Genomic DNA, 13,376 nt, shown 5'->3' with positions numbered 1-13,376 from the left:
TGGTTATGATGAATGATTTATAGTGCTATGAATTTGCATTGTCAAAAGGATAGCCTAGATTAACAAAGTTGTAGAATCATCTTAGTATTTTGAGTTTTAATAATCTACATTTATCTGACACTTTTATGATTACAAAGCACTTTGCTCACAACTGCCATTTAACCTAAGATTACTAACTCCATTTTAAAGTCAAGGAAACCAAGGTTCAAAAAAGTGACCAAGGTGGAATTTGAACCTAAATCTCTTGACTCCAAATCCTCGACTCCCTTTCCATTATATCAGAGTGCATTTTTAAAGAAAGACATGCCATTTGATTTTTTTTCATGTCCTTAACTAATATATTTAGAAACAAATAGGCATATCGATTTAATTCCAATGGCCATTGCTATTAGCACTAACTGGCTGGCAATATAGATGAGCTTTGAGGCATAAAAAGACAGCAATTTTGGTTATTAGCCCAAAGGCTCTCTCCCATTCTGGGGATGCCTATAGTCAGCACACAAAAACAGAGATCAGCAAACTATTTATTTCTAATCATTTAAAGATTAGCCTTGGTCATCTTTATGTTGTAATTTTTGATGCATTTTTCATATAAATCTTCCCAATAGTTATTTTAATATTTTCCTTTATAAAAAATCCATTAAAGACTAAAACTACACTAGTTATTTTGAGAATTTCTATGTGAAAACTTATGTAAATCCTATTACTACTGCTGCTGCTGCTGTTGCTGCTACTATTACCACTACTTCCTCCACCACCATTTCTCCTCCTCCTCCTATTATCACTACCTCTTCCACTATTAATACTCCTACTCCTACAATACTACTACTACTATTGCTACTGCTGCTGCTGCTACTGCTGCTGCTGCTACTACGACTACTACTACTACTACTACTACTACTACTACTACTACTACTACTACACCACCTCCTCCACCACCATTACTACTACTGCTATCCCTACCAATTTCCTTACCACTATTACTACTAGTAGTATGACTACTGAAATGCAGAATAATTGAATGACATATAAAGTTACATAGATAGTTAGCATCAGGACAGGAAAGAATAAGTCTTGATAGTCTTTCATTTGTAGATTATGATTTTAGGGAAACCAGGAAGCTTGCCATTCATCTAAAATTTCCTCTTGCATTCTAAAAACTTATTGCAATTCTTTCATAGTGGTTTTATAGAATCATTTTATTATTGTTTTATTTTTGAGTCATGTCCATTTCTATGTGGACAAAATCCCTGGGCTAATGCAATGATCCTGGAGTGCTTTAATATTTCTTTCTCCAGTGTGTCTCCATTTTAAAGATGCAGAGCTGAAGAAAATAGGAATTAAGTGACTTGTTACACTTGCCTAGTGTCACAGAACTAGTAAGTATTTGAGTTTGGATTTGAACTCAGGTGTTCCAGTCTCCAGGACTGGAGGTCTATCTACTGTACCATCTAGTTGCTCCTGTAGGACCATGGCTACATAGATTTAGAGATGAAAGAGACCTTAGGAGTCATCTAAGTAGACTGGAGCAGTGAAAAGGGCCCTGGGCTGTGAATCAAGAGAGAACTGGGCTTGCATCATGGCTGGCACTTACCATTTGTGTGACTATTGTAAATTGCTTGATTTCTTTATGTCACTTTTCTCATCAGTAAAATGAGAATACTACTTCCTATATTTCCTACCTTCTAGGATTGTTAAAAGAATCAAATGAAATAATGCATTTAAAATTCTCTGCAAATCTTAAGCATTTATATAACTGTCAATTATCACTATTTCCCTAGATCAGATAGAGGATTAAGAAGCAAGAATTTTATTTGGAACTTTATTAAATATCAAAAATTACATACAAAATTAAATTTTATAATTCTTATAAAACTAAATATTAGCAAGCCTAATCTTTGTGTGTAGCATTTTTTTAAACCCTTACCTTCTGTCTTAGAATCAATAATGTGTATTGGTTCTAAGGCAGAAGAGTGGTTAGAGCTAGGCAATGAGGGTTAAGTGACTTGCCCAGAGTCACACAGCTAGGACATGTCTGAGGTCAGATTTGAACCCAGGACCTTCCATCTCTCTAGGCCTGGTTCTCAATTCACTGAGCCATCCAGCTGTCCACTGTGTGGAACATTTGAAGTTATTATCAATCACTTCTGCATCAGTGTGAATAGGTTTCATCCTTTCTCAAGAGCAGATTTTAATTGGAAGATCAAAGAAGAACCTGGAGAGGTAAAGTGGGAAAAACAGTTGAACTACTGTAATGTGGGGGAAAGAACTTCAGAACTGAGCTATTGGAGACTTAAGAAAAGCAACTATCTTCACAATTTTGCCTGGAGTGGTAATTGCATGTGGTATATATTATAGCAGACCAATAGTCAATGATTTTAGAAAACAATGCATGGGCCAGCAAAGCCCCCTCAGATATTTGTGGTCACAGTGTGCCATCATGAGGTTACTGAGAATCTTTGGCTACTAGTTATTTCTCCTTTGGCTGCAGATGAACCGGAGAGTGGTGGAGAAGGTATGGAAAACAGTTTTTCTTCCCTTTTAGTGTCCTAAATTTTCCATAAATAGAATCCTCCCAAGATCAAAGAGACCTATAGAAACAAAGAATTAGAGAAATAGTGAGGCATAGTAGATAAAGCATCGGGTTCGATTTTAAGAGGACCTGAGTTCAAATTGCTCTTTGGGAACTTACACTAGTTATGTAATCCTGGGAAGAAATTTAACCTCTCAGATTCATTTTCCTGATCTGTAAAAGAATTCACTTTGCAGGGTTGTATATAAATATATATACAACAAGGTTGTATATAAATAATGCTATAAAAATACAATGTGTGTATGTACATACACACAAATGTATATATATGCATGCATAAGCCATACATACATGTATATATTAAATATGTTGGGGTTCAGTAGCCCCCCAAAATTACATATTTGTGGGTGAACACTCAGAAGGGAGGTTGAAGACTGAGGGAGAATAGGTGATGAGGGAAGAAGAGAGGGGAAACAATAAAAGAAGAAAGACTCAGAGATGAGGATTCCACAATCTGGGCTCCAGTGTGCAAGCATGCTTCTCTGATGGTGGTGAGAAGGGGCACAAAAAAGGAAGACTCAGAGACAAGAGAATGGCAGCAAAAGCGGAGCCTTACAGCAAGTAGGCTCTAGGTGGAATTGAGCTCTGATGGAATAGAGCTCAGGTGGTGAAGAGCTTTCTCGGGTTTGAGCATGCTCATTTTTATTGGGGTTACTAAAAGGAAGGGGAGAAGGGACACAGGTGGTCTGAAAAGTAGGTAATCATCACAAGATGCAATAGATATAGCTAAAGCCCCAAATCAGTATATATGACCTAAGGCATATGAGTTTGTCCGATAGCTATGTTAATCAACTGTTGTTGATAAAATAAAGATGCTGAGATATCTGGACAGTCTTCCAAAATTAGACAAGGTTAAGTACTGAACGTAGTTTGGTAAAAATGAAAGCGTAGCTCATAAGCGTGGTTTTTGAGTACCCCTAAAATATAATCAATTAATACATATATATATATATATATATTAATACATGCTTGGACTACTACCACAAATGTAGCATATATGTGTGTATAAGCGATAGTACACCACCTTATTTAATTGTAATTGTAAGGCCTCATTAAAACATATTTTATATCCTTTTTTATCTCAATTATATTTATTTTAGCATTTGTTTCATCTATATCCACGAACAACTTCTAACACAATATAAATAGTAATAAATAGAATTCATCCTAACAAGGCTAAAGCTCATCCCCCACATCAATATAATGAGACACCACTAAAATCTTGACCAATACCACTTATTACAGCAAAATCAACCAACTCAATATTAGTATCTACATAAACATTACCAGACATAAAATATCACATTAACTCTATAAATAAAACAAACAATAATATACTAAAAGCTACAGTATTTCCAATTCAAGAAGTCTGTCTACTAGATCAAATGAGTTGTCCCTCATTTGATCAACTCTTAAGTTTAAGATAGGCCTAAGATATTATTATAATGCTTTGTATTAAACTTAAAGTTGAACTAAAATTCATATTTTGGATAACCAGCTATCATTAAGTTCGATAGGTTTTTCACTTCTATAAAATCTTCTCACTATTTTGCTACGTAGAGGAGTTGGTTCATAATTAACTGTTTTATAGTAGCTCACTTAATTTCAGGGGATCAGGCGTAAGTTCTTTTTTCCTGTGTTGACTGGCTAAATCATTATGCAAAAGGTACAAGGTTTAATCTTTGCTTTTTTATGCTATTAATTGATCTTTCATTTTTCCCTTGCTGTACTGTTGTTATTGCTTCTATGATTTCTGTTCTATCTCCTATACTAAGAAAATTAAAATGATTTAAATAGGTTAATATAAAATTTATTTAAGGTTTGTTAGAGCTATAATTAGCTCAAAATGGTCAGAATTAACTGAACAGAATTAACAGAAATTAACTGAAAAAACTGAAAGGTATTCCTTCCACAGCATAGGATGGGCCATCGCAATCTATAAAATCCACATAAAATTTTTTGGCTCTCCCTTCATACCAGAACAGGTCTGAATGTTTTCTTTTTCTTTTATGGGGTGATTGTAGTAAAAAATAAATTGTGTATATTTATGGTATTGAAAGATAAACATATTATAATACATAATATTCTATGTATTTCATGAATTTTCTATTTCTAAACTTTTTCTGTTGTCTGTGGGCTTTTGCATGCCATCTTTGGCTTCCATAAAACTCCTTCAAAATTCCCCTTTAATTTCTTTTGCTGACCATGATATATCAGAATTATGGTGGGGAAAATTGTGTTGTAGAAGAGATACCTGTATAAATATTATTTGATATATACATTTACTACACATAATATATTAAATAAATATAGATTATACTATATAATCTCATTTAATTATAGAGATTACTGGTTGTCTATACCTTTATAATATATTATCTATATAAATATACACACACACATATACACATGTCTGAGCAAATTTCCTATAGTATGAAATGCATGGATTTTCGTCATTTTAATTTTAATTTTAATTCATGACAAGTTAAATTTACAAGTTGGTATCAAAAGGCTAGAAGTCTACTCCAGATAAATAGGCCATTATTACAAAGAGGTAAGGGTAATTATAGCCAGTAGTACAGATTTACAGGAATTTTGTATCTGTGTTTCCCACTTTAACCCTATTTGATTCTGCCGTCCCTGTTAGCTATTGTTCTTTATCTTTCTTCCCCTTCCATAAACTGCTTGAGAAAACCATTATGTCTATACCTGCCCTTCTCTCATTTGATTCTAAATCCTCTGCAATCTGGTCTTTATCACCTTCCAAAAAAGAAAGTGACCAATAATTTCAAAATGTTAAATCTAGTAGTCTTTTCTCAGTCTTAATTTTTCTGTGAAGATACAGCCTGTGATACTGTTCGATAATCCTTGTTCTCCTGGATGCCCTCTTCCTCTGTAGGTTTGTGTGACACTATCCCCTCCTGGTTCTTCTCCATCCCTTCTAATTGCCTCTTTTCAATCTTTTTTTTTTTTTGGCCAGGATCTTTATTCAGAAGATGCCCACTATTCATTTATGTCCTCCAAAAATGTATCTTGGTTCCCTTTTCTTACCTCTACCTTTTCAATTATCTTCTCCTTTTCTTTCTCTTTAGTCTTTCATCTTAAAGTGTTCCCTTTAGGTTCCTACATCTTAATCCTTCTTAAGGGTGATCTTCCTTAATCTTGCTCTTTCTTCCCCATCACAAAAGCCAAGAGTAGACTCTGAATTTTTAGGATTTTCTGGATATTTTCCTCATTTTACCCAGATTTCTTAAATGTATCCTTCCCAAGTTCAAACTCCAACTTTCTGGAAATGGCCAAACCCCTCTGAATCAGCTAACATAATTTCCTTTTCCTTAGTCTTCTTCATTTTGTTCAAGTCCTTTTCCTTTCTTCTACAACCTTCTCCTACATAAACCACAAGTAGACAATTAGAACATAGGTTCCTGATGAGAAAATGTCCTTTATATCTATGCATATTTAAAACATCAAAGCATTGCCTCCTTACAAAGCAAACTAGGGCTTGGGTAGCTAATAGGTACCATATGATTGTTTCATAAAATAACAAATGTATGATATCACCTTAAGAATACTAATATTACTTTAAGTCTATAATAATTAACAATTATTCTTGAGGAGCCTTTATAACAATCACAGTTACAGAGGAAGAAGAACCTTTAGAGAAGAGCAACCTTCCTCTCTTCCTCTACCATATAACCACCCCCAGAAGGTAGCTGCTGGTAGTTCCAATGGAACTCCTTTCTCAACACCATCTCCCTGGCAACCAGGAAATGAATTGCCTGTTCTACAACACTAGCCTAAGTGAGAAGAGACACAACTCATCTCTGAATCAACTACTGAGATACTTTCCTACCTACCTCCATTCTAATCTTCAAACTCAGAGATTTGGTTAGATTGGAAACAAGCCCCCCCCCAAAAAATTAGGTATGTATGGAGTGGAATCTCAGGTCTGTATCCCAAAGTCAAAGATGTTTGCAGAGAAAATGTAGCCTTGATTAGGAAGGGGAGAGGATGGGGGCACTGCTCTGAGTGATAGTAATGTCCAAAGATATTCACATGAAATAAGAATTTATAGGAAACTAACACAGTGCTCCTCTTTTTTGTCACCCTCCACTTGTGTGTAATACAATCTCTGTGTGTGTTATATTTTCTTTATCTTGTCCTAAACCCTCCTTAAGTTTCCCAGTGCTCTTAAACCTTTAAGTTTGCAATTTCTAAGTTGAGTCAGAATTTAGACATGTCCAAGGCCTTTTAGGCTTAAACATTTAGGACAGGGGGTCAAGATTATAACTGTAAGTTTTAAGACTTTCTCTATGGGAATAAGAAATATGGTATCTAGAGCTAAACACAATTCTTCAGATATAGTAATCTGACAGGACAGAGTATAGTGATACTATTACTTCTCTAGGCCTAGAAACTATGCCATGAAATCAATGCAACTTAATATTACATTAATTTTCTTAGCCACTGCATCACATCATTGGCTCACATTGAACTTCCATCCCAATGAAACCCCAAGTTCTTTTTTCCCCCAGAGGAACTGCCATCTACCCTCATCTTGTACCTGTGAAGTTCATTTTGTGAACCCAAGTATAACATTTTCTATTTATCCCTATTAAATTTCACTTGATTATATTCTCCCCATTCTGTCAAGAACTTTTGAATTCTGAATTTGATGTATAAGGCATTATTTATATCTTTATGTAATTTGCTATTTTGTTCAGTATGTCATTTATACACTCAACCAAGTGATTTTCATGAAGGGGTAGTGTGACAAGGAAATCACTTTAAAAGACTGATATATATTAATTTAAGGTCACCAAGGAATTCAGCTATGTAATTCCTTAATGAAAACTCAAGTCAGCAGTCAACCTTTTATGGAGTTTAATTACAAACAGGAGGAAGAAAAGTATTAGAGAGAGAGAGAGAGAGAGAGAGAGAGAGAGAGAGAGAGAGAGAGAGAGAGAGAGAGGGAGAGAGAAAGGGGAGAGAAGGGAATAGGGCTTAAATACCCCTTCTATTTAGGCTGGGCCAAAAGGCCCAAGCCCTTAGATAGCTGAGGCAAAGAAAAGAGATCAGTCCCTATCACTCACGTGACCAAAATGGAGAAACAGTCTCAGGGGCCTCCACCTCCAGCTTCCTTCAGAGCAAAACTTCTCAGAGTACAACCTCTCAGAGCAAAAACTCTCCAACCTCCTCCAGTCCTCAGACCCCGCTATCTTTAAGGAAACCATCCAAGTTCCCTCCCCTCAGTTCTCACATCTACCAATCACTGTCCATGTCTTCCCTGTGCCAATGGTGGCTCTAGCTTAACCCAGGACTGCCCAGAGGTCTGTGGCTTTGCACATGTCTGTTGGAGGTCATATTCTCAAATAATTAAATCTTGATCCTTTGCTGCAGCCCTTCCTAAATCCTGTTAGGACTGAGTGGGGTGGAAATTGTATTTTCCAAGACCTGGTTCTGTCATTCCAAGTATCTCTATTGTAACAATTCTAAAATCAATCATGACTCAAAGAACTTCCTGTTCTATACTTAAGCATAGGTCAAAGCCCTTTCCATTGTTCAGCAAAAGGTTTCTGTCCTAAAGTAATCTTAAGTAGGGAAGAGAAGGAACCTCCCATGCCAATGGGGTTCACATTCCAATAGAGTTCCCACTATCAGTAGGAAATTCTTCAAGTATGAAATTTCCCAATGGTGAAATTTCCAACATTTATAAGTCTAAGAAATTTTAAGGTTTACAGTAGATGGCAGCTGGTTGCACAGTGGATAGAGAGCTGGACCTGGAGTCAGGAAGACTTGACTTCCTCAGCCACTTGCTAGCTATTTGATCAAAGCAAGTCACTTGTCTTTTGTCTGTTTTCTCAACTCTAAAATGAGGATGATAATAATAGTGCTACCTCACACGGTTTGTTTTGAGGATCAAAGGAGGTAATTTTTGTTAAAGCTCTTAGCATCATGCCTGGCACATAGTAAATTTTATATCAATCTATACATACATATTAATAGATGAATTGTTATCAATACTTATTTCTTTACCTCTTAATTCATTGTAACAAACTGTGCAGTTAGTATTGTAGGTATTATTGTCTCCATTTTATAGTGGTGGAAATGGACTGCAAGATAAATGTCTTGTCCACACATTTAAAAATGGTATAAGAAGGGAACTGTAAGCTCTTCATCTGATTGCTATAGGAGTCCACAAGACAAAAGAAATTAACTTCTCTATATTATCTCCAATAAGTGGTCATTCAGTTTTCTCTATATCCATTCGGGAAAATTTACTTTTGGGAAATATATAAAAATAATTTTATATAGAAACATATCTTATAGAATATAGTCATTGTCTACTACTGTTGTGAGTAAAAAAGTAACTCATCTCTGAACTATAAAACTCATACTATAAGACAAAAGGACTCCTTAGTAACTTCCTGACGGTTGACTCATTCCAGTTTGAAATAATTCTATTAGAATTTTTCCTGATAACAAGACTTTTATTGAATGTAAATAGATATCTCACTTTTGCCCAAATTTATTCAGTACTACATTATCCTGAACCTTTTCCCTACTTTTTTATACCTTTTGTGCTATTTTTTTTAAATGTAGTTCTTAGGATCTTCTTTTTTAACAACTCAGATGTCTCCATTATTAGTTTATCTCATTTCATATAACACAACTTCTTAACTCTTTACTTTGAATCATGACCCCTCAGTTTTACACCAATGGGAGATAATTTGCATGACTGACCTTGAAAACCACACCACCATTGTCAGGATCATGTCTCCACTCATGACCAATAGCAAATTTAATCTGACCCTTTTAGCCATATTATTCATATGTCCCTACTCATATCCAATTTTTGGAAATTCATTTGAGCTCTGAGGAGTGGTCAGTTATATTACAGTTGCCCTTGTTTGGATATAAACAGTAGAAACAAGTGTATTTCCTTTCATTTAATTGAGAGCTGGGTAGGTATATAAGATTAATGTAAAATATTTGAATTATTATTATATGTTCTTTTATATTATGTTAATGATGAGCTGAATTCATTGTATTAACTCCTTTCTAACTATCCATTTTTAGTAAAACAAAAAAATCATATCATGACAGAAGATGAAAATTCAAGGGTTATGCTAAAGCCATTGGTCTTTCGTGCAGATGATACTACTCCTGAAATAGTAAAAAATGTTCTACTAGAACGTGGTTGGAAAAAATTTAATGAACATGTGCAGGATGTGGGAGACTGGAACCTGTATTGGCGGACCTCCTCTTTCCGTATGATTGACTATAAAAATGTTAAGCCATGGCAACGGCTTAATCATCACCCAGGGACCATCACACTTACCAGGAAGGACTACTTGGCAAGACATTTAAAGCACATGAAAGGGATTTATGGAGCATCTCTTTATGCATTCTCTCCACTGACTTTTATCATGCCCTATGAGTATATTAAGTTTGTAGCTGAATATTCTAGGGAGAAAGAGGCCCTTGGGAAAAAGCCAAGCTACTGGATATGCAAGCCTGCAAAACTGTCTCGTGGGAGAGGCATAAAAATTTTCAGTGACCTTAAAGATTTGATCTTTGATTGTACAACGGTTGTACAGAAATATATTAGCAACCCCTTCCTCATTGCTAAATATAAATGTGATCTACGTGTCTATGTTTGTGTTGCTGGTTTCTGGCCCTTGACCATTTATATCTATCAGGAAGGACTGGCACGGTTTGCTACTGAACAGTTTGATCTCACTAACCTGAAGAACAATTGTGCCCATCTGACCAATAGCAGCATCAATATAGCTGGAGCCTCCTACAAAAAGAATAAAGTTGGGGTTGGTCGAGGTTGTAAATGGACCCTGACCAGGTTCTTCTCTTATCTTCGTAGTAATGATGTGGATGACCTGCTCCTATGGCAAAGAATCAACCACCTGGTGATCCTCACCATGCTCTCCATTGCCCCCTCTGTTCCTTTTGTTTCCAATTGCTTTGAGCTCTTTGGATTTGACATTTTAATTGATGACAAGTTCAAACCATGGCTTTTAGAAGTGAACTATAGTCCTGGCTTATCTTTAGACTGTTCTATTGATGAGTCAGTAAAGAGAAAGCTTATCCATGACATCATTGAATTAATGCATTTCAATCAGACTCACCTGAGGAATACTAAAAAGGAATCTAGTAAAGCTTCAGGCCCCTGGACTGACATTTTTGGGACTGAAAGTAATAAATATGGAGATAATGGAACTTCAAATCATTGGTGTACATTTTCCTGGGCAGAAGGTATAAGAGATAGAGTCCATGAAACTTCAAGTCATTGGACAAACATTTCTTTGTTTGGAGAAAAAACCAGAGTTCATGCATCATCTAAATACACACCTTATAACAAAGACTCTCATCACTCCAGTATTATCTCTTTGTTGGGATTCACAGGAAGAACAACTGATAAGGATTTTTCTGCCTTAAGGAAGGAAGGCAAAGATTCTCATAAACAAGGAATCACTGCAAAACTAAGAAAAAAGGCTTCAAGAGTTTCTCTATCCCAAGACTTTCAAAAAATACGAGCTAGAAAGAATATATTCAACTCAATCCATTTCTTCCCATCTTCTAAGCCATGTGAGATCAAGAAAAATGCCACCCCATATTTCCAGTCTGACAAGGGCATAAAGCCATGCTCCCACGCAGGTGATTTTGTCCTCATTTTCCCTTTCAATGAGGCTACTATTGCAGCTACCAGGAATGGTTTGGATCTCAAGAAGGTCATCCACGAACTTCATAAGCTCACAAATAAACAACCAACACTAGGGGTAGTGGATAAAATTAAGAAAATGTGACATGGGGTTTAGATACCTTACTAAAATCTCCATTCATCAAATGAACCATGGCAATACTAACTAGTATTTGTTTTCTGGCTATCATCTAAAACTATCAAAATCAGAAAAAAGGACAATCTCATTGGATATGATAATGTTCATATTTTTATGAACTTAAATCACATATTTTATTACATGCCTAATGTTTCCTTAGGCCCCTTGGGAAAGTAGTACATATATATTCATTTGGACATGAGTTCCTGCAATGATGCTATATAATTTAAAAATTTTTTTTAAATTATTAATTATTAATCTAACATGTTAAAGGCTTTGAGAAAAGGACAAGACTAAAAGATCAGGAGTAAATATCCTGTACCAGGCATATTTCAGTAGATTTTTTTATGGGAATGTCTTATTTATTTTTTTATTTTAATTGAATTTAATTGATTAAGAAAATTTTTTCATGGTTACATGATCCATGTTCTTTCTCTCCCCTCCTCCCACCCCCTTCTCATAGCCAACGTCCAATTCCACTGGGTTTTACATGTGACTTTGATCAAGACCTACTTCTATATTATTGATATTTGCACTAGGGTGATTGTTTAGAGTTTATGTCCCCAGTCATATCCCCATCAACCCTTGTGGTTAAGCAATTGGTTTTCTTCTGTGTTTCTACTCATGAGAATGTCTTAATGACCATTTTTTTCTTAATGTAATAAGATCCCAGAACTACTACTACATTGTGATGTTGGGTAAGTCATTTATTCTTCTGTGCCCTCAGTATCCTTACCTGTAAAATGAAGGAGTTGGTTTGATTGATTCCTAAGGTTTCTCCCACCTTTAACCTTCTATAATGTGTCAAAGTTTTCCCCAAAACAAATGCTTACTGAAAAACTAAGGAACAGAGAGCACCAAAAAGTTCCCTCTTCCCAGTATTTCCAAAGAGAAGAAATAGACATGTCATTTTCCTATTATATCTTGTGTGAAAACAAATAGCTTCTATATACTAAAGGCTAGCATTGTTTATACAATTTGATTATAAGCATTTATGCATTAATTTACTCAACCAATATTTATTTAGGACCAATTATTATCTCCCTGTTCTGGGCACTGTGGGGGATACAGAAAGGATAAATCATGGCTTCTGCTCTTACAGAACAGAGGGTCTAACATGGGACATAAGACAATCACAAAGAGCTATAATACAATGGTCATGCAAGTGAAACATGAGAGGTCATAAGATCAATGATAGGTTAGGGGATACAAAGGACCTTAAGCATCATCTAGTTCAACTCTCTCCTTTTACATATGAAGAAATGGAAGCCCAGAGAGAGGACATGACTTAACCAAAGCCACATAAATAAAGGCAGAATTTGAACCAAGGTCATGTGACTGCAAATTCAAGATTTTTACAGGCTAATTCAAGAAAAGACAATCCATCCTGGTCAAGAATTCAGGGAAGTGTTTACGAAAGAGAAATCATTTTAATTGGACCTTGAAGGATAAGCAAGAATTGGACAGGTAAAGCTTCAGGAGAGGGAGAGTTTTACAAATAGAAGATGAGTTCATGTATAGAACTGGTATGTCATGGGGAATGCTCACGGGTGTTGAGTTTGCCAAAGGACTGGGTATGAAAAATGGAGAGGTATAAAAGACTTGACAGGTAAATCAAGGTCATATCTTAGAGGATTGTGAATGCAGACTTTGTTCAGTAGGTAAACAAGAACCATTGGAAAGGATTTATATATGGATGCCATGATTGGAACTATTTTGTAGGAAAATAAATGAGGTAGTAGTAAGTGAGGTGGACTTGAGATGGAAGTCAGTTGTAATAATCCTGACAGAATATATTAAAGGACTAAATCAGAATCATGGCACTTGGAATGGGAAGGATGAGATAGCTTTAATGAAGGTTGAAATGTCAGGATTGTTTGGATGTAGGTGGGGAGTGAAAGGAAAATAAAAATAATTTGAGCTTGGTG

General features: G+C 35.5%; 1 protein-coding gene across 1 annotated transcript; it reads left to right on the top strand.

Annotated features, from left to right (window-relative positions):
• Positions 1–6,201: 6,201 nt before the first annotated feature.
• On the top strand, positions 6,202–13,376 carry TTLL2 (tubulin tyrosine ligase like 2). The gene is made up of 2 exons (XM_007484892.3): positions 6,202–6,517; positions 9,674–13,376. Exon 2 carries the CDS (start codon positions 9,694–9,696, stop codon positions 11,413–11,415), a length of 1,722 nt encoding a protein of 573 aa, XP_007484954.1. The 5' UTR covers positions 6,202–6,517; positions 9,674–9,693; the 3' UTR covers positions 11,416–13,376.

The sequence above is a fragment of the Monodelphis domestica genome, chromosome 2, assembly GCF_027887165.1.
Source record: "Monodelphis domestica isolate mMonDom1 chromosome 2, mMonDom1.pri, whole genome shotgun sequence".
Classification (NCBI taxonomy): Eukaryota; Metazoa; Chordata; class Mammalia; order Didelphimorphia; family Didelphidae; genus Monodelphis; species Monodelphis domestica.
This window is presented reverse-complemented; position numbering and strand designations above follow the sequence as displayed.